Source organism: Danio aesculapii, chromosome 8 (genome assembly GCF_903798145.1).
Source record: "Danio aesculapii chromosome 8, fDanAes4.1, whole genome shotgun sequence".
In the NCBI taxonomy this organism is placed as follows: domain Eukaryota; kingdom Metazoa; phylum Chordata; class Actinopteri; order Cypriniformes; family Danionidae; genus Danio; species Danio aesculapii.
In genome coordinates this window covers 44,856,169-44,878,668 of record NC_079442.1, presented here as the reverse complement: position 1 = coordinate 44,878,668, position 22,500 = coordinate 44,856,169, and the positions used below count along the sequence as shown (strand labels likewise).

General features: G+C 35.8%; 1 protein-coding gene across 1 annotated transcript in view; it reads left to right on the top strand.

Moving 5' to 3' along the window:
• elk1 (ETS transcription factor ELK1) overlaps nucleotides 1-22,500 on the top strand; it is a 38,326-nt gene that overhangs the window by 2,623 nt on the left and 13,203 nt on the right. Inside the window, exons 2-7 of the mRNA XM_056464044.1 lie at nucleotides 8,955-9,163; nucleotides 11,529-11,918; nucleotides 13,705-13,860; nucleotides 18,459-18,695; nucleotides 18,810-18,939; nucleotides 22,187-22,404. Of these exons, the coding sequence (XP_056320019.1) occupies nucleotides 8,955-9,163; nucleotides 11,529-11,918; nucleotides 13,705-13,860; nucleotides 18,459-18,695; nucleotides 18,810-18,939; nucleotides 22,187-22,404 (1,340 nt within the window). The remainder of the gene's footprint in view (nucleotides 1-8,954; nucleotides 9,164-11,528; nucleotides 11,919-13,704; nucleotides 13,861-18,458; nucleotides 18,696-18,809; nucleotides 18,940-22,186; nucleotides 22,405-22,500) is intronic.

Sequence of the window (22,500 nt, the reverse complement as noted above, 5' to 3'; positions counted from 1 at the left end):
AGCAGGATTAGATTATTTATTAAAGATAAAGATATTATTAAATGTAATTTATTTTTTTAATTATCTATGCATTAATGACCATGTTACTTTACATTTGATTGTTCAATTTCTGTGCTTGAATACTTTTTGACTCCCCAGACAACGGTTTATTTAACTTTTATTTGTGCTCTGTCGTGTTTATATTCTTTTGAATGCATTATGTTTCATGCAGATGAACTGCACAGAAGACTTCATCATCTCAGTCGATCTAAATGAATGAAATCTTTCCAAGTAGAGCTATTCAAATCATATGGTGAAATTAAATCCATATCGCAATATATGTATATAGAGAATCTCAAAATCCACTTTGAAATGATCAATAAATATTTCACTCTATTATGTGAAAAACAAAACACAAATGCTCATTCAATCATCATTCAGTGTTCAGATTTGTGCTAAATAAAATATAAATAGGTTTCTCAATCAACTTGGGAGTTAAAATTTTTACGCTATTTAGCTTGACTTACAAATGTGCATTGAACATGATTGCGCAATGCATGTTAACCGCTGTGCTTGTGTAAACAAATCCAGTGTCATCTTATATTAACCAGCAGGCTGCATGTAAACCCAAGGAGACAGGATGGGCACATTGATGAACCTCAAGGAACTGTTGTGAGCCCCATTTAATTCACGAGTGTATCTGTTTATTAGGGATCTGTTTGGTGTTTTAGCACTAGATTAATTCAGCTCACATCACAGTCCTGTCTGGCTCTCTCCTCCTTTGGGATGGCCATTCATTCATTGACTATAAGTCATCAGGCAGCCTGAGAACTCCAGATAATTGACTATTGAGCATTGAGGTCCCCGAACAGTCTTAAGGCAATAAGGTCTGACGAGGAAAAACAGATCTGTGTTGTTCAGTGCCGGTCTTTGTTTGCTTTTCTCAGATGTACGGGCTGATTTATGAGGCATTAGACCAAGGCAAGCTGTGCAGTGTTAGTCCCTTGATTAGTCATGCCGAAGCTCTTCAGCTAGAATGTAACACTGCAAGGAAAATCAGGGAATAAGCAAGAGTGTAGGCTAAATATGATGAATGTGCATCTGATTCATTGGCGTTGGCTTCGCTGTGACATTAGTAATCTTAAATAGGAATTATCTGATATGCACTGATTATTAGTGTTTTATATATGCATACAAAGAAGTATGTATTTGATAAGCAATGAGTCAAACAGTTCAGCAACTTTCTTTTTTCCTTTTAAGCATTATTTTGTAAATAAAAATATAGCGATATTTATTATAGGGCTACACGATATTGGAAAAATCTGACATTGCAATATTTTGTTTTTCTGCGATATGAATACAGTTTCATTACATACCTTGAATAACTCTATTTGGAAAGTGTTCATTAATTCAACACAGAAGCAATGTTGCTTTATGGTTTTGTCAAGCAGTATTCAGGGACAGAAATTGGAAAAATCAAATGTAAAAGGACAAATAATAAGGATAAATAATACAATAAAATGTATCTTTAATAAAAATACAAATTGTGCAGGTTCTTGTATCTGAATGCTTTAAACTTTCTTCAAATGTTCTTACAGTCACAGGCCTTAAAAACACATTCAGATAAAGGCAGACTTCCATTTTAATAAACAAAAACAATCTATATGGCTCCTGATCAACCCAACTCAACATTGAATATTCTGGGATGTGACTATTGCATATGCACACATTGCAATATTCATGCTGAAACAATATATTGTGCAGCCCTTATTTAATAATTAAAAGGTAAATCAAAAAACACTACGCTGTAATATTATATTGCTGTGATGCTGTGGGTTCTCATATATTTATTTGTTTCTTTATTTTGTATTACTGCCTGTCAACTTTTCAACAGTGCTGATTCTGGAAGTATTTTACAGAAATATTTCTAATAACCATTTTTTTGCTCATGTTAAAAAAGTTATCTGGAATGATTTTGAGAGTATATGAGCTGAAATCTTAGCACATGAAATAAAAAAACTTTCAATAACTTTAAAATTCAATGCTGATCCAATTAGAAGCACTTGCTTGGTTAACCATGCTTCAGCAGGTCTCTCATATAATGCATCCACTAAAATATAGAAAATATTACTTTACAAATGGTTTGTACATGAAACATTTACATATTGTTCAATAACATTACTGAAAATTTATATAGATCCTTTTCCCATTTCCGGGTTTCTCAGCAGCGGAAGTCATCATAGTAAGATTTTAACAAATTATTTTTTTATAATCCTATTTGCTGAAATAATAAAAGAAAAATGCTACGATGGTGTTATCAAGACATTCAGAAAAAGGAAAAAAATAGTGCGAGACTGATGACGGCAGCCAGATGAGAGAATAATGTCAAATTTACTCTCAGCCCCATAGACGCTACATTAAAAACACCTCACATGGGATGTAATTAGTTTTTTTGTAATTTGACGCAAATATTATATAAATCATTAATAAAGGCATATAAACGTTCATACATTTAAAAAAAATCAAAATTTTTTAAAATTTCAAGGATTTAAGATTATGATGACCATAAAATGCGTCATAAACAGCCTTGTGAAAAGGGTCCTGCAGATTTCCCTCAGGCACAGGTTTCGTATGGCAAAAAAAGAAGCTTTTAATGCACCTGAACTCTTTTTTTAGCTGTTCATAGCTTTTTCTGTTTGTTCACAGTTGTTGACTGATAAAAAGAGACACTCAAAATCCTCTCTTTATAAATCTTTCACTCTGTTATGTGAAAGTAAAAAAAAGAAACAATTTTAAACTTGACATCATTCAGTTTTCAGAATTGTTACTAGAAGAAAACGTACTACAAAAATGTTTCTCAATCAGCGTCAAAAACAACCACAAAATCTGTGGTTTTCTGCAGACACAGATTCCGTGTGGGCCTATAGATATAAGCCATGAACCAAAACAGCCTAATAAAAAAGAGGCTTTCACACCGGAAAGAACATTTTCGCTTTTGTTAAAACTAAATACGTACTTTCTGGCATAGGAACTGCACCATAGGAACTGTGAATGATTTTAGTTATAGGATCTAATTTGTCTATATTGGTGATTTGTATAGGTGATTTAGTACATATTTAGTCACATAAATTGTCTGCATTCCGTCTCTGTTATTGCAAAACCTTCACCACACAACACTTGGTACACTGTGTCCTCCACCTTCTAAAATACCACAAAAATCCAAAGGTAGTAGATGTGTATTTAACAGCAGATGTGTATTTAAAAGAAGAAAAGCAGAAATGATTAAATGTGACGAACTATTAAATGAAAGTTTTGTTGGATTTCGTTGACAGAATCTTGTGTAATGTTGTTTAACAATATTGGGTGTTTCCAATTTAAACACAAAGTACAGAATAATCTAAATAGATCTTTCATCCCCACACATACTGCCCTATACATGCCCCAAACCTCCAACCCATAGTGCAACAAATAAACAATGAACAAAGTTAAACAAGAAAACAAGTCAGGTTCTATCGAAGCATTCTGTTCTGTTATACCCATGTAAAAAAAATGAAGTTGACCCAGTATTTAACAAACAAATCTTGACCCTTTTTTAAACTAAATGCAATTGTTTCCAAAGGCATATAAGATGACACTTCTTTAATGGACATGGAAGTTGTAGGTGGTTTTGAATCCTTCTATCTCAAAGTTATACACAAGTATCTAAATAGACTTGATTGGCTAGAAAACCTGCAGGTTTCTGCAGGCACAGATTTTGTATGGCAAAAAAAAAAGCTTTTCAGTGCACCTGCACTCTTTTATTAGCTTTTCATAGCTTTTTTTTGTTTGTTCACAGTTCTTGACTGATAAAAAGACACTCAAAATCCCCTTTTTATAAATCTTTCACTGTTACGTGAAAGAAAAGAAACAACAATTTTTAACTTGACATCATTCAGTTTTTAGATTTTTGGCCAGAAATGTAGATGAAAATATACTACATAAATGTTTATCAATCACTGTTGTAGATTGACACCGTCTACATTGTAGAAGCGCTATACAAATAAAGATGAATTGAATTGATTTGAATGATACATTTTATGGCTGCTAGTTGGGCTAGTCCATAGACTGTAAAAGATATGGACGTAATATTTAGTGACATCACCCATAGGTTTCTGAATAATGCAAAAGACGCTACCAGTGGGCTTGGCTAACCATCGCCGTTTTTGTTCACGCGTCATCGCACCGATCGCGGGATACCAAACAAGGGCTAAGAGGCGGAGCTACAGACACCTGTGAGCATTTTGCTTAGACTGGCTTTTCTTAGGGACAAATGCTTAATGCTTCATTACCTGCAACTCGTTTGTGTTCTGACCACATGTGCTTGTTTGTGCACTATATTATTAAAGTGTTGTCTTTTGAAAACACTGTTGTAATACATTGAGCCACTTAACATTGTTCTCATGACTTCTTATCCTTATTACTTCCAAACACTTCAAATATAGGGTGTGTTAGTAAATGCAAGGCTATTGATGAAATCCAGGCATAACACTGTATGACAACATTTCAGAGGACTGTTTTATAGCCTACAGTTAATCAATCTGTCAGATTCTGGAGTGCTTTACAGGTCTAATGAAAATTATAAATGATAAACAGATACGTGTATTGAGATGGGATATAAGTATATAATTGCACTCACCTGGGAAATGGAGGCAACTTGAGCGGTTTGTGAGCACAATTAAGTGCACACAGCATGCCATATCATCTGATAATCGCAGGAAATAATTCCAAAAGGCAACTGACTGTAAAGCCACATAAAACAAAATAAAAATCTGATAAATATGCAGAGTTCATCAGCTTATCAGCCGGAATCAGCTGAGGTGAAGTGATGGCAACCAGCGAGACCTAGCTGTCACTTAAGTGGCCACGCCCTTAATTATGCAGACTTAAGGTGCGGTCACACTTGACTTTTCCTTCCATAGATTTCCATTCATACGCACGCGAATGCGTCAGACCGGAAACGCGGGGTCATGCGTCAAGTTTCGCAGGTTGCTGCGGTGCAAAGTTCAAGCTTGGTGAACTCTAACCTGCGAAATCGCATCACTTGACTGCGTGAGACCAATGGAGGATCAAAACAGGACCTCTCTGGACAGAAATTTAAAACATGGAGCAATCGCTGGTTTTTTTTAATGTCTAATCATCTTGTTTAATCCCGCCCCTTTTCGCAGTGCCGCACGACAGAATTTCGCACACACAAAGCCCAATGTGACCGCAGCTTTAATATAACTTAATAAAAACGAAACGAATGAGTTATAAAAAAATTCAACCCCTCACAGTTGTCATGAAGGGTTATATTGGTTATATGCACCAAAGCCATCTTTTGTACCAGACTGTAGACATGTTTTATATCAGCTGTAAAATTGTCCAATTTACCATTGCAGTCAGAAATCATCTGGATTTCCTGGAGCCAGCCCCCAAAGGCGAGTCGATGAATTGCAGTTTTAGTTACTTCCGTATTGGTTTTGCGAGGGAGAGCGGGAGGTTGCCGATTGGGCTAGTCTAATAAATCTCAGATTAATGCTGTGTTACTCAAGTACTGTAGTATCTTCTAAGTGGGTAAGTCTAGGCACATTAGTACCTACCTACAACTATGACAATAATCTCTAAGACCCGTTTCCAATGTTATTCTTAAGTCAGGGCAAGACCACAGCATCTTGTGTAATGTCAGTTAAACATGAACACGAAAAAAAACATTAAATCTGTACTTTATTCTGTCTGATATGACAACAATCATTCTCAAATCAGCGTTGTGATGATTAATGACTTTTAACATCACAATAATATAATGTACTATACAGAATGTAGATGAACTATTTATTGTGAGCTGGATTCTTGATGAGGAAGTTCAATTGTCGAGATGAGCGGTTTTTATTTGGAAGTGCTTTTAAAGGCTTAAGATCCATTGGTAATCTTTAGAAAGATTTAGTTTACATCTTTGTGTTTATTGTTCTGTGAAGTTGCATAAGCCTTTTATATTATATCTTATATTTTATATTTTATTGCTAGACATATTACTGCTAGACATACATTCATTTAGAGTGTTTTAGTAAATCTGTGCATGTTAATTGCATGAAACTAAAGATATTTTATTTTATTTTCACTGTTATCATTGAGGAAAGAAGCAAATGCTAACAATCCTGAGTTCATAATAATAACTATGCAGGAACAGTAATGGAAAGCGTTACAGACGTGTCCTTTTACATCTTTTTAAGCCTGTACGGAAATGAGTAATTTCAGCAGTCTGGGGGTCTTGCAGTGAGATGCTGATTTGATGAGTGTGGATAATGGGCTAACAGGACAATATGACATTTAAATCCTGAACCACAGCTTTATAAAAGCCTCCGTATGCCTTCGTGTGTAGTTGTACACGCGCTGCCCACAGGATATTCCTCTGGCGTTTCACTTCTAGAATAGCACCATTTATTAAAGACATCTTAGCATTAATGAATGCACATACTCAGTCACTCAGCTCATTTTAATGACGGTATTAATTAATTAGATTTGTATGCGCTGGGTTCAAATGAAAACAGTTGCCTTTATTGTCATCAACAATTCCCCTGCGATTTATTTGGTTCAGTGTGCTTAAAGGGTGGCGGGGTCTCTTTTTTATTCCTTAGAAACTGTTGCTTAAATGCTTTTACCATGGTGATTGTTTCTAAGGTGTTGCTTATGAGTTACGTAAATGAAGGGGGGGAATGGTAATGGGGTTAATTTGCATTCTCAACATGTTCTTTCTGAACTTGTGATACACGTCCTCTGCTGATGGCAGTGCCATTAATTCTTGCCTGTTTTCCTTTGATTTCACTGCAGATATCATGTTCACTCACTATTGGTGCTTGTGTACTTAATCCAACTGTAATTAGCCCCCTTTATATTTTTTCCTAATTTCTATTTAAAGGGAAGATTGTTTTTCAACACATTTATGAACATAATAGTTTTAATAACCCATTTCTTATAACTTATAGTCTTATAACTGATTTCTTTTATTTTTTTCCATGATGACAGTACATAATATTTTACTAGATATTTTTTAAGACACTAGTATTCAGCTTAAAGTGACATTTTAAGGCTTGACTTGGTTAATTAGGTTAACTAGGCAGGTTAGGCAAATCATTGTATAACTGTGGTTTGTTCTGTTGACAGTGGAAAAATATTGCCTAAGAGGGCTAATAATTTTGGCCTTAAAATGGTTTTAAAAAAATTAAAACTGCTTTTATTCTAGCCGAAATAAAACAAATCAGACTTACTACAGAAGAAAAAATATTATTGGAAATACTGTGAAAAATTCCATGGTCTGTAAATCAAGTTTGGGAAATTTTTAATAATTGGCTCAATCCCAATTCTATTTTGTAACCCTACCCCTTCCACTTGGCCCTTGAAACAGAGCGCCAGGAGGAAGGACTTCAGAGTTTACCCGTGGGAAATGGGACAGCACTACAGCACCTGCACACGTTATCATATGTCATTGCTAGCTCTTACTTCATATGATATCGATGATCGCGACTGCTGTAGTTATTCCAGTTGTTAATTTTTCGTATTTATCTTCAGGAAATCACTGAAGGCAATGATATCATGTTATCATAATGATATAATGTGACAATAAAATCGTAACTACTGTGCATTTACACCGTGGCCATATTCATCTATGTAAACAGACAAAACAACATTAATATTATTACAGACACTGCAAAAAGACCATTCCCAGCCACTAAATTTTCTGACAGGGGATTCGAGTGTCATCAAGTGTCAGAATGTTGTGGGACTGCTGTACAGGAGTTATTACTATGGATTATAGATAGAGAAATGTAACGTTTTTTTTTTTAAGCATGACGGTAAAACACGAACACGGTTATGAATGTTTGTTGTAAAAATTTGTAATAATGACAAAATACTAATTTGTGCATCTTCTGACTTCTGTGTGCAGCCATGCTACGTACCCCTTTCCTACCCCTTGGTTTCGAGTGTGGTCCTGAAAAATCTTCATTTCGAGGGCTATCTAGCACTTCCCCTTCCAATTCTACCCCCTTTCCCCCTTCAAAACGAGGGGAGGTGGAAAGGGGGTCGAATTGGTATTGGACCTAAATATCTAAAGAAAGATGATTTAATTCACTATACTGAGGATGTGAGGTATTTCAGTTGCTGGTAGATTTGGTTAAATTCACGAAAAGGCTTTTTTTTTTTTTTCTTCTTTTCTTTAATATGGCTTAACATCCAGAAATGACTTCATATGTGACATGAAATCTGTTTTTCTGATTAAAGTACATCTTTAAGTACAATATTTTACAAGCAGGCGTCATCACAGTCAATTAGGGCTGTACAATATATCATTTTCGCATCAATAATGCAATGTGCGAGTCTGCAATTTAGTTATTATAATAGTTATTTAAACTATTATGTTTAGAAATCTGTTGAAAAAAATCTTCTCTCCGTTAAACAGAAATTGGGGAAATAATAAACAGGGGGGCTAATAATTCAGGGGGGCAAATAATTCTGACTTTAACTGTATATCGCAGTGAATAAAAATAAATAAATGTCAGACAATGTCAGTTTTTTTATATCGTGCAGCCCTCCATCAATAAGTATGTATTTCAGTAAAAACACTAGTCATTTTGAGTTGGTTTAAGTTTAGATATAGCGTACTAATTGCATGCATTCTAATTGTAGTCCCCTTTTTACCATGTTAACATGGTAGTAAGCATTTGACACCTATATTATATCAGTGGCTGGTAGATTTGGTTAAAACCCCAAAAAGGCGTTTTTATTAATTCTTTAACTAATATCAACTTCCAGAACTCAATTCCTATATGACATTGACGTTAAACCTTTATAAAACTGAATGAATATGTTTTACACACATTTACATAAGTAATATTAACGTAAACTTTAATCAGTAGGTTTTACACTGCACAAGGTAATGGTCTGTTTTCTGTGCCCTGTAGCGATGGATCCGTCCATTACATTGTGGCAGTTCCTGCTTCACCTCCTGGATGATCAGAATCAGAAGCACTTGATATCCTGGACTTCTGGAGACGGAGAATTCAAACTGTTGGACGCTGAGGAGGTGGCCAGACTCTGGGGTCTTCGCAAGAACAAAACCAACATGAACTATGATAAACTAAGCAGGGCACTTCGTTACTACTATGATAAGGTATGTGTAGGAATCACTACGATTGTAAATTGGGTCAGTTTCACAAATAGTGGTCAGAATAATCATGTTGTTTTGTGTGCATCCTATTATTCAATATTTTAGGGTCATTAAGATAGTTAATACTTAATTATCAGCAATAAAAATCAGCTCTTTTGAACTTTCTGTTCTTAGGTGAATCCTCAAAAACACTTATCATAGTTTACACAGAAATAGTAAGCAGCAGAACAGTTCTGAAGATTTTCGAACTCCAGATTTGATGATAAAAATGAAATGTTCCTTATTAAATGTAACGAATCAGATTGAAGAAATATCAGCTTAAATTTCAGCTTGCACAGGATTGTAATATATTACATGTTAACTCTATTACAGTAGAAAATAGTTTTAAGTTGTGATAGTATTAGCATGTATAACATTAATAACTGTGTATGTACTGTACTGTAATTTTTAATTAATGCACCTGTAGAAGAGACTGTCAAAAATGTATGAAATTTTTCAATTATAGTTCATAACATTTAAATGTATTTAATGTATTTCATAATAGTGCTGGCCAAAGATTAATTGCATCTGAAATAAATACCCATACATACATACATAAAACTATACAAAACAATTTTGCCACATAAATATTTCAGTTTACATAAGTTGTATCATATAAACTGTGTGTAATGGATCACAAAACTCACGATTCGGATCACGGTATGTATATTTAGTCACAGATCGGACTGTTTTTCAGATCAACCAAAAAGGGGAGAAGACAAATGTAATTTGCTTTCCGTTTATTACAAAAACAGTACTGCAAGACACTTTTGGTTTTAACAAACAGAACTTCAACCTGTAATTTTATTAAAATAAACTAAAGAAATAATCAGCTGAATAAAAATAAACTGTAAAATATTCAGTACTGTGAAGAATTCACTGTTACTACTACTGTTGCTGATTACTCAAACTGTATGAATCTATTTTAATCTGTACAATTCATATTTATTTTTAGTCTCATTTTCAACTAATTATTCAGTTATTTACTCATTAAACTTCACGTTTCAATGCTAGATGATCATTTTTGAAGAATTATTCAGTGGCATAATTTTGATGGCTGGTTGTCACCAGATTTTGGTTAAATAATGTAATTGCTGCCTACGACTTTCGTTTTTGAGCGTGAATAAATGCATTTGATGGTGATTTTAATCTTTACCATAAACATCAGTGGTTTTATCTAAAGTATAAACTGTTATCCCTGTACTTCTCTGTTATTTGACTGTTTATAACTTCATAACCAACTCTTTCTTGATTTTTGCATTTAAACACAGATGTGAATGCAGCGATTTGATTGATTAATAAACATGCAAATCACCATCGGTTATAATTTGTTGCGTGGTTGTTGAGATCTCGATCCTTTAATGATTAATCATGCAGCTTACACTGAATGCATTAATGCAGGCTAAACAAGTAATCACAGAAAACACCTTTAATAACCTAAGAAACCCACCACATCCTGAATAACCTTCCACAACTGCTTCCATCATTATATTTTTCAGCAAAATCTAAATCGGGTCGGGAACCTTTTTTCAGCAAAGAGCCATTTCTGATTTTTTTGGCAAATGCATTTTTTTAAGAGCCATTGGAAATATATAAGCATCACATGACGAGCAAGTCCATGTATTAAGAAAAAATAATTTATAGAAATTTTTTCTTTTCACCATCAACACTCATGAATGTTGCTTGAATTTACATGCACTAGGTTACCATAGAAATGTAAGTTACATACCCTTTATTGGTGTCCGATTCAAGTTAATCCACAGCACTGCACATGCGCATTGGTTAAAATGTCCTTTAATTCTTATTCATTTTGCTGTAATATATATATATATATATATATATATATATATATATATATATATATATATATATATATATATATATATACACATAATAAAAAGGTAATTTTAATTGTATTTTCAATAGGAAACAGTTTTAATTTTTTATTGAAGGGAGACAGCTGGAGAGCCACATATTTTTGGTCAAAGAGCCACATCAACCATGATCTGTTACACCCCTAATATAAACATATTTTATATCTAAATATAATTAAACATTTTCTCAAATATATGCATCAATGTGAGTATTTATAAATACATTATAAATATACACAGTATATATTATGTCAAAACAAACTTTTTTGGATGCGATAAATCTTTACCTAATAGTATGTGGATTATGTTATAATAATTTAATAATAGCAAATGCGATTAACTACAAAAAAACATTTTCAAAAAACATTCAAGATTAGAGAAAGGGCTTAAATATTTAATTTGAGATGGATATTATTGTTGCTCCATTTGTCATCAAGCCTTTTATGCTTCCACAGAACATTATTAAGAAAGTTAGCGGCCAGAAGTTTGTCTACAAGTTTGTAACCTATCCAGACCCAAACTCCTCTGATGGACTGAAGGGGCCTGAGGATTCCCAGAGGGCCTCTACGGGGGAGAAACTGGAGCTGTCCATTCAGACCAAACCTATGGGTGGTGCTGCCGCCGCCAACCAATGTCTCACCAAGAGCCTGCAGGTTCAGCGCTCCTCCCCAAGCTCAGTGCAACGCAGCTCCCGCAATGATTACATGAAGTCTGGTCTCTACTCCACTTTCACTATTCAGTCCCTGCAGACGCCCTGCAAAGGCAATTCCAAAGTCATCAAAACAGAGCATGTCTTAAATGACAGCAATCCTAAACCTGCATCTCTGGACCGCACCATGCATGAGGTCAGGACTTCATTCTGTTTTTAAGTCTGTTATACAGTGGGGGAAATCAGTATTGAGCACGTAATGTTTTTTCCAAGGAATAATATTTCCAAAGGAGCTGTTGACATGAGTTGAACCAGGTTTTGGTAAAAACCCAAACTTTACAAGCATAAAAAATAAAAGCAAGACAAAAAAAATTTGTTATGTGTAATAACACTGGGATGACACAAGAAGAAAGTACTGAACTACTGAAATACTTTATATAATAGGCTTTTTTGGTGATGGCAGCTTCAAGACTCCTCTTATATGGAGAATGAAGTCACATGCATTCCTCAGGTGTGAGTTTCTCATAGACTTCAACAGAGTGTAAAAATCTTTATGGTTCTGTGGGTCTTGTCTATCAAATCTGATCTTTATTGTGTATTTTCTATTGGATTCAAGTCAGGTGATTGGCTGGGCCATTCTACAGCTTGATTTTCTTTCTCTAAAACCGTTTGAGAGTTTCCTTGGCTGTGTTTTGGATCATTGTCTTGCTGAAATCTCCACCCTGGTTTCATCTTCATCATCCTGATAATGTAAATGTTTTACTGAAGCAGCTAATATTTATTTACAATTACGAAGGGGAGAGAGTTGCTGAAAAACTGAAATTTCAGCTGCTGTCTGGACTTTCACTGCCTTTCTACACCTTCCTTTCTTCATGTGTTCAATACTTTTCTGTGTGTACTTTAATTTTATTACACATAACCTCATTTGTAAACTAATAAGTTTTGTTTTCTTTGCATATATGCTCACCTAGCTCAGTTGGGTTAATGATAACCTCACAGGTAACCCAATGATTGGTTGTTTTGATACCTACCTGCTGTTGGGTTATTTTAGTACAATCCATTGAGTTGTTAAGGTTAACCCAACAATTTGGGTTACAAAAATAACTAATTTGTTGGCTTAACGTAGCTTAACCACTAATATCTCAAATATGTGTATCATTTCTTCCAAAAAAAACTGTAGAATTGAACACCGAGGTAGAGAAAGAGATTTTATCCGTATATAGATTGGCTATGAAGCGCGCATTTGTATCATCAAATTAAGAGTACTGGTGAAACAGATATAAAAAACACAACATGGAGAGGTAATTTGAATAAAAAAAAAAGTAACAATTTTATTGCGTTAGAGCTAAAATAAACTTTATAATGCAAAAACAACATTTCATGCGCATATTAATACAGCTGTTCTGTCAGTTAAATCAGTTGACTGTTGAAATTCAAAAATTTTAACCCAACTGGTTGAGTTATTAAATAAATAACCCAACAAAGACCAAAAATAACCCAACAATTCAATTAAATTCACCTTTATTTGTATAGCGCTTATACAATGTAGATTGTGTCAAAGCAGCTTCACATAAAAGGTCATAGTAAATAGTAAATAGGAACAGTGTAATTCAGTTTGTATTAGTGTACAAAGCACCAAACATTTAACCCAACTGGTTGAGTTTTTAATAAATAACCCAAAAAAGGTTCAAAAATAACCCAACAAGCACCAAAATTTTTTAACTCAACTATTGGGTTAAATAAATAACCCAAAGTTTTTTATAGTGTGCATTTCTTTGGTTGTTACCAACATCCGGTGAAAGTTTAAAGTCAGCAGCACCTTTAGAAATATGTTTTCTGAGAAAAATTCTGACGTGTTCAATATTTAACTTTCCCTACTGTAAATCATTAGTTAAATGAATTCATAATGGGTTAAAACCTTTGTGAGGCACGTTGGGAGTCAGGTAATTAATTGACCGTGATTATGCATATGTATGCTGCAGATGCGAGTGTGTCAGACAGAAGGACAGCAGGGAAGTGTTCAGGCGCAGTCGACTGTGGAGAGCAGCAGTCTGCAGGTGATAGTCACCCAGCCTTCACCATGTGCTACACCAGCCCTCAGCCCCCAGACACCCTCTGGCTCTGCCACTGCAATCACGGTAGATATTCACTCTTTAACGCTCATCTAGATGCTCTCTGTAAAGTCAGTTTGTTTGTTTTAAAGAGCACCTATGATGAAAATCATCTTTTGTAAACTGTTTGGACAGAACTGTGTGTATGTAGAGTGTGTCCACGGTCTTATTTTAGTGATAGAAAGACAATAAGCCTTTTTTATTTCCTGATGTTAAAATAGGATCCAAATCCCTCCCATTTTGAGGCCCACCACAACGTGATGTAGGAGTGCGGTTACCCTGCTCACCGAATTGATTGACAGCCGCGTATTAACATGGCTCCGTAGTAACGCATATAATCATATCATCAAGACAGGACGCGCGTAATGCGACCGAGAGTAAAACATATGTTGAGTTCGCTGTGATCATCAAGCATCATCAAATGTGATCAAGAATGAGTTTTTCAAGTTTAAAAGGTTTTTAAAACGGTGCATGTTTGTAATGAATTACGGCGATGTTACCGTCTTCATCACCACAGCCGCATGTCAGTACAATTATAAAAGAAGACGCTTCAATCCCGGTTTGTGGACGTTAAATGAGGTTTATTTTGTACATTTAACATAACAGATATCTATACACAGCAGTAGATATTAACCTGCATCCTGTCACATTTGCATGCAAAAACAGTGCAAAGTTAAACGCACATGCTGTGTGTCTGTATGTATGTATGTATGTATGTGTGTGTGTGCGTGAACTTTGTAAGGACATTGTGTACAGACACACTCTGGGGGCACAAAAGACTTATCTGAAATCTTGAAAAAGGGGTGAAATAGGTGCCCTTTAAATGGAAAAATGCAGTATTTCTTTTAGTATCTTTTTTAGTCCATGTGCCCTTGTAATCTTATAAAATCCCGTCTCTCTTTTAATTAACATTTATTGTCATTTGACGTTTATTGTCATTTGACGTGTTTACTGGTGTGAGGACATCTCACGCATATGAAATCCTCCATTCTGAGCGATACTAGGAATATATGCAACATTATTGTTGAGTATTGCGATAACAATATTTCTTACGATATAACATTTCCCTAGAAAAATACCATTTTTATTAGCTCTCTTTTTAAATCATTTATTTGTGTAATGATATTAAAATAAAGAATTTCAGTTGATTTCTTATTTATTTCAAATCCCTAGACATTCATTCATTTTTTTTCGGCTTAGTCCCTTTATTAATCTGGGGTCGCCACAGCGGAATGAACCGCTAACCTATCCAGCATTTGTTTTATGCAGCAGATGCCCTTCCAGCTGCAACCCATCACTGGGAAATACATACACACTTATTCCCACACACATACACTACGGACAATTTAGCCTACCCAATTCACCGGGAAACTGGAGCACCCGGAGGAAACCCACGCGAACGCAGGGAGAACATGCAAACTCCACACAGAAATGCCAACTGACCCAGCCAGGACTCGAACCAGCGACCTTCTTGCTGTGAGGTGACAGTGCTAACCACTGAGCCACTGTGCCGCCCAGTATACATAGAGTTGAAGTCAAAATGATTAGCCCTCTTGTGAATTTTTTGTCTTTTTCAAATATTTACCAAATGATCTTTAACAGGGCAAGGATTTTTTTTTTGCAGTTTTCCTTTAATATTTTTTCTTCTGGAGAAAGACTTATTGGTTTATTTCAGCTAGAATGAAAACAGTTTTTAATTAAAAAAATAAAACATTTTAAGGGAATGGGTTATAAAAAAGCACAGCGTATCACGAGGTCCATGTGAATGAATATTACGAACGTGTTGTAAAAACAGACCCATTAGAAACAGGACTGAGCCACTGTGCCGCCCTTAAATAAACAACCAATGCATAAAATAAATGTATTTTATCACACATGTATTTTTTCTTTGATACATATATTCCATACTGGGTTCAACGTGAAGGATTTGTTCAGATTTTTACTTGCCCTGCCAATATTTTAACTGGCCCCATCAAAAAAAAAAAAAAAAAGGAAAAAGTTAATAGCTATTTCTTAGACACATTTTAAATATTGTATTAAAAATGTGTTTGAATTTAGAATTTAAACATGTTTAAATGTTAATAAATGTATAATGAGCAAATCGTTGTGTTGTACCCATGTAAAAGTCTGCTTCCAACACATTCTTTTAGCCACATAACTTGATGTTGCCATCACTTCGCTGTACTGGTTTTTACTGGTTACAAAAAAACAGCATGCTCACAACAGCCAATAAGATAAGAGGAACCGAAAAGCAATATGGTGTTTACGATATCACAGAAAAGGTAGTATTTAAAGGCTTAAAAACACAAACTGTTTTCATATGCAATTGACAAATAGTCGCAGGCAAATTGAACTTTTGTGACAAGGCAGCACAGATCGGGCCAGTAACAATCCTGTCTACTGTCCCGAGCGCCTCGCATGCTGGCCTCAGGCCATCAGACAGTCCTTATTGTTGAGCTCTTCCATATATTATTATCGCGATAACAACAATTCAGTGATATACTGTGCAGCCCTAATCCGATCATCCTATCAATCTTTGTTGGACTAAATCAAGCATCTTTTATTTCTTGTTTATATCAGGTTTTTTTTACTGTAATATATTTCATGATAAAGAGGAAAATACTATTAAACTGTTTTTATGCCAAGTTTTAGACACGATTTTGGCGTCAGTGTTTAAAATAGAGTTGCAGATATTTTTAAATCCTTCACAAGCACTCGTCAACAAAGGCATCTGTTGTTTTTGCCTTTCAGTAATGTGTTATGTTGAAGCCTTGTGGATAAGCTATGTTCAGAGTGTATGTTCATTCTGTGGTAAAACATCTGGTGGTGCTCATATAGTGCATGCATACTGCAATAATGACAAAATGTACATCACATGTACGTGGTCCTTTGCTACACATAAACTGAAGTGAACATTTGGCTGTAGTGTAAAACATTTGCACAAATGCTATCAGCGAACTGTTTAAAATGAATCTGAAAATTTGCTTCACAAGCCACAGTAAGTTATTTATCAAAAATTGAACTGAAAAATTATATCTAATGCTTTTAATATACATGTTTGTTATTCATTTATTACATTTTTTTATTTTGTATTAACCTTTATTGAAATAGGAAATTTTTTTTAAAGTTATTATGTAATATGTATCTAATATATTGTAATATATCTATATTATATATACACTCACCGGCCACTTTATTAGGTACACCTGTTTAACTGCTCATTAACACAAATTTTTAATCAGCCAATCACATGGCAGCAACTCAATGCATTTAGGCATGTAGACATGGTCAAGACGATCTGCTGCAGTTCAAACCGAGCATCAGAATGGGGAAGAAAGGTGATTTAAGTGACTTTGAACTTGGCATGGTTGTTGGTGCCAGACGGGCTGATCTGAGTGTTTCAGAAATTGCTGAAAACGCACAATCATCTCTAGGGTTTACAGAAAATGGTCAGAAAAAGAGAAAATATCCGGTGAGCTGCAGTTCTGTGGACGCAAATGCCTTGTTGATGCCAGAGGAGAATGGCCAGACTGGTTCCAGCTGATAGAAAGGCAACAGTAACTCAAAAAACCACTCGTTATAACCGAGGTATGCAGAAGAGCATCTCTGAACGCACAACACATCTAACCTTGAGACGGATGGGCTACAGCAGCAGAAGACCACACCGGTTGCCACTCCTGTCAGCTAAGAACAAGAAAACTGAGGCTACAATTCACACAGCCTCACCAAAATTGGACAATAGAAGATTGGAAAAACGTTGCCTGGTCTGATGAGTCTCGATTTCTGCTGCAACATTTGGATGGTAGGGTCAGAATTTGGCCTTAACAACATCAAAGCATAGATCCATCCTGCCATGTATCAACGGTTCAGGCTGGTGCTGGTGGTGTTATGCTGTGTAATATTTTCTTTTACACTTTGGGCCCATTAGTACCAATTGAGCATTGTGTCAACGTCACAGCCTACCTGAGTATTGTTGCTGACCATGTCCATCCCTTTATGACCACAGTGTACTCATCTTCTGGTGGCTACTTCCAGCAGGATAATGCACCATCTCATAAAACGCGAATCATCTCAGACTGGTTTCTTGAACATGAAAATGAGTTCACTGTACTCATATGGCCTCCGCAGTCACCAGAGCTCAATCCAATAGAGTACCTTTGGGATGTGGTGGAACGTGAGATTCGCATCATGGATGTGCAGCCGACAAATCTGCAGCAATTGTGTGATGCTATCATGTCAATATGGACCAAAATCTCAGAGGAATATTTCCAGTACCTTGTTGAATCTATACCACGAAAAATAAAGGCAGTTCTGAAGGCAAAAGGCAGTCTAACCTGGTACTGGGAAGGTGTACCTAATAAAATGGCCAGTGAGTGTATATTATTATGTATGTAATATATTGATGTTAATCTTGCCATAAGTGGCTGATAAGTAAAATCAACAAACAAATCGTAAGCCATAGTTCCCCATAACACCTTCTTTTTGCGTTTGAAGATGCCACACTGTGGATGTAAATGGTGTATAAGCTTGTACATTGCTCATTAAAGTACCGTTGCTCATTAAAGCAGAGGTCAACATGTCGCTGTTCTGCAGTGTTTTATATCTCAGTGTTTTATATCTCACAGAATAATCAAGCACAGAAGAGCCAGAGTTTGGGAGACCCACCACAGATCTACCTGTCGGATCCCAGTTCTCTGACCTCGCTCATTCCTCTGCCTCCCGGAGAATGTGTTGTCAACCCCTCTCAGCATGTGTTTGTGGTCATAAAGCCTCCCTCTGTCGGGCAGTCCAAAGAGTCCAGCCTTTCAGCAGAGGAAGACTTGCTGGAGATCGTCAGTCTGGAGGACAAAGCAGATGTTGAGGTGAACAGACGTGTTACAGTCAATTTTTATATATTCAGTGTGCACCACTAAAGATGAGCTTAAGTGCTAGAATCATTTAGCTGTTTATTTATTTAAATTAATATCCATCCTCAGCCGGTGTCCGCAGTGCCTGTTCCTGGAGTTACAGATGCCCCAGTCCCTGTGGATGCTACATCACCTTGCGTGGAGCCAGTGGCCCTGCCGGTTGGAGAAGGAGAAGTAAAAGAGAAACCTGAGCTACCTGGTTAGTCAAACATTCAGGTTGTTTTTGCAGTAAAATGACTTTAAGCTCAGAATGGCTGCTATGTATATATATGTTTATAGAAGCTTACTGATTTGGTCTATTTTTAGGGTTACTACATTTACAAATTCCCAGCTAATCTTAGCGTTATAGTCTCTGTCATAAAAGGGACATTTAAATTCCATGTTAATGCTTCAGCTTGCTTGGCAACTGTAAACAACCTACTGTTGTGCCAATGACTCACATTTGCTCTCTTGTTTTCACAAATCTACATTTGTTAGGTTCAAAATATAGTCAAATCTGTTATATTGTGAAATGCTGTCACATAGTATTTATACTCTGATGACAAAGCTGGATTTGTATCATCATTACTCCGGGTCTTCAGGGTCACATGATCCTTTATAAATTTTATATGTATATTTAGTGCTTAATTATTTATTTATTTTAAAAAAAAATGCTGGGCAAAGATTAATCGCGTCCAAAATAAAAGTTTGTTTTGAATTAATATATGGCTGTTTCTCAATATACGTTCTTGCGTCTACGTGCTCTCGTGTAACGTCATCATCAACCATAAAAGTTCAGTTCCAAAACTCAAGATTTCAAAAGTTAAAGTTCCCCTGAATGTGTTCTTGATATCGAGGTGGGGCTGGGCGATTTAGTTTAAAATTAAAACATCGATTAATTGAACACTTAAACTGGATTCCGATTAATGAAAGATTTATTAATTAATTTTTTTGCCCTCATAGTTCACTGACACGTTTTGTACAGTAATAATGCTCACATATTACAGATGAGAGATTTCTGAATGAAGCGTGCATTACTTGATTTTAAAATAATTGAAGGAAACACACACGATCTGCTATCTGTGATTATTTATTAAACATCAATGTTGAACAACTGAAATTAAAACACACACTGCCTAAAACCAACAGTCACAAATATATAACTTGCCCTTTTGGAAACAAAATTAATTGTTTTCAATGTTTTTCATAGTAAAAGTAACTTTTGTATATTCTGTAAATAAATATTTTAATGTAAATAATAATTTTAATGTAATGGAAAATATGCCATCTCAAGGCATCTCTGGTGCAGCTTCCAGTCATCTTCATTCATTCATTCATTTTCATTTCGGCTTAGTCTCTTTATTAATCCTGGGTCGCCACAGCGGAATGAACCGGCAACTTATCCAGCACATGTTTTACGCAGCGGATGCCCTTCCAGCTGCAACCCATCTTTGGGAAACATCCATCCACACACACTCACTCACACTCATACACTACGGACAATTTAGCCTTCCCAATTTACCTGTACCGCATGTCTTTGGACTGTGGGGGAAACCGGAGCACCCGGAGGAAACCCACGCAAACGCATGCAAACTCCACACAGAAATGCCAACTGACCCAGCCGAGGCTCGAACCAGCAACCTTCTTGCTGTGAGGCGACAGCACTACCTACTGCACCACTGCGTCGACCCAGTCATCTTCAATGTAGTGCAAATGTGCGACGTTTATTTACATTTTTGAGAGGTGCGTGGTTATGCGATCGTGCCGGACCACACCTGTGAGTTTGACGCACAAGTTTAAATCAGTCTTAATGAAGCGGGGTCATGTAAATCCACACGCGGTGGGGAAACTAATAAAAAAATTTGAACGATTATAGGTTCTGAATGTCGATTTCGGTTAATTTCCCAACCTTATATCGAGGATGCGTTGATGCAGACTTGAGTGCAAAACTTGTTTGTAAAGTTCCAATTGTCATTGCGGCTGAATGAAGGTGGTGGAAAGTGCAACATTCTATACCTGTTTATTATCAATAAGGGATTTAACTTATTTATCTCAGGAGTTTCCCTAAAGGAAACGGTGAAAGTAAACATTAACATGAAAATCTTAATAAAGGCATTAACACATTAAGTAACTAGTCAAACTGAACACGCCCTGTGCGCCTTGCATTTTTACCGCCTGCTGTGTGTTTTTGCCGTTGTGCACTCTGTGACACAGTTGAAAAAAGTCAACTCTGCGCAGAAAAAGCGTGTTATGTCAGTCGCATCTTTTTCATTCTTCAATCAAATAAAAGCAGAGGCGGGGTTTCCGTTGAGGTGCCTGCAGTGTTTGTTTTGTCAAGACGACTACGGAGATTTTTGAAGACTTGCGGTCGCTGTTTTGGGTTATGCGGTGCTGTATGACTTCACAAATCTTGAGTTTCAGAATATTATTAAATAAAAAAATTATATTAATATCAACAGCAACACTCGCGCACAATACACAGCTAATTCAGTCGTGGCCTAGCAACATAAAAAGTGCACCACACTTTTTTTCTTGTCAACAAAAAAGGCAGTGTGGTGCACCTCATGTTTTTTGAAGGTAAAAGCGTGTTCGGTGTGATCGGAGGGTGTTTATTTGCTGAAATTTGTATTAAAATGTTTAAAATAAGTCTTATTTGTATTGTGCAGAGTATATTTGTTAGGTTTTTGTGCATGATATATATATATATATATATATATATATATATATATATATATATATATAAGGGGGAAAACAATAAATGTATGAATGCTGTAATGTTTAAATAACTTTCCATTAAAAATTTGTGAAGGTCATGTGACCATCAGGAAGAATGCAGCATCTCATTTCTTAGAGTACGCGTTCTGTGTTCTCGCGGCCTACCGAGTTCGTTCTTCCGAGGTAACCTGGTAAGACCACTCTTCACAAGTCCGTTATCAGTGTTCTTGGACTTGGGAAACAGCCTACGTGTGTGTATATTATATATTTATTATGTATATGTGATAAACACGTATGTAGAAACAAAAATATATAAAATATGTATCATATATTCATATATCATATGTTTTCAATTGAAAAGTTGTTTTTTAAATGAAAGTCAAAAATTCTAAAATCTTTTCTAGACCATAAATGTCCCTACTTTTGTTTTGTTTTTTTATCAGTTGACCTCATAGTTCAATTAAAATATTAATTTCATTTATATTATTTCCTTAAAATTACTTATCCCAGCCTAAACATTTTGTTGTTGTTGTGTATTTTACTTGGTAGATCAATTGTTTGCTGTAATCATCAATAAGTACATGATCAGATGTGAATATCTTTTGCCTAATTCCTCATTCTAGCTCTATATAAAAACAAAATGCCACTCAAAGGCATGCTTCACAGTTCTTCAACATTTTTATAGGTCAACAAAACTGCAGTGTTTAAAAATCAATCCTCAATGTCAGCCTCACATTTAAAACTGTTTTCAGAGGACACCAATACTGCATCAGCCTCCCTCCAGGCGAGCACGCAGGACGTCCAGCCTCCTAAATCAAAGAAGCCACGTGTGCTGGAGCTGCCATCCTCGTCTACACTGTTGCCCCCTGGACTCTCACTGGATAAGGTCAATGCAGCGGTGAACAGCCTGCTGGCCTCTGGCAGTGCCACAAACACCTTAACACCCACAGTCATTACCTCACATTCCCTGGTGAGTCATTCAGCTCGTTATTAGGCTTGTTTTAATATCGCACAATATGTACAATTTATTTACATATACTAGAACAGTGTTGTATATTTTGCTGAC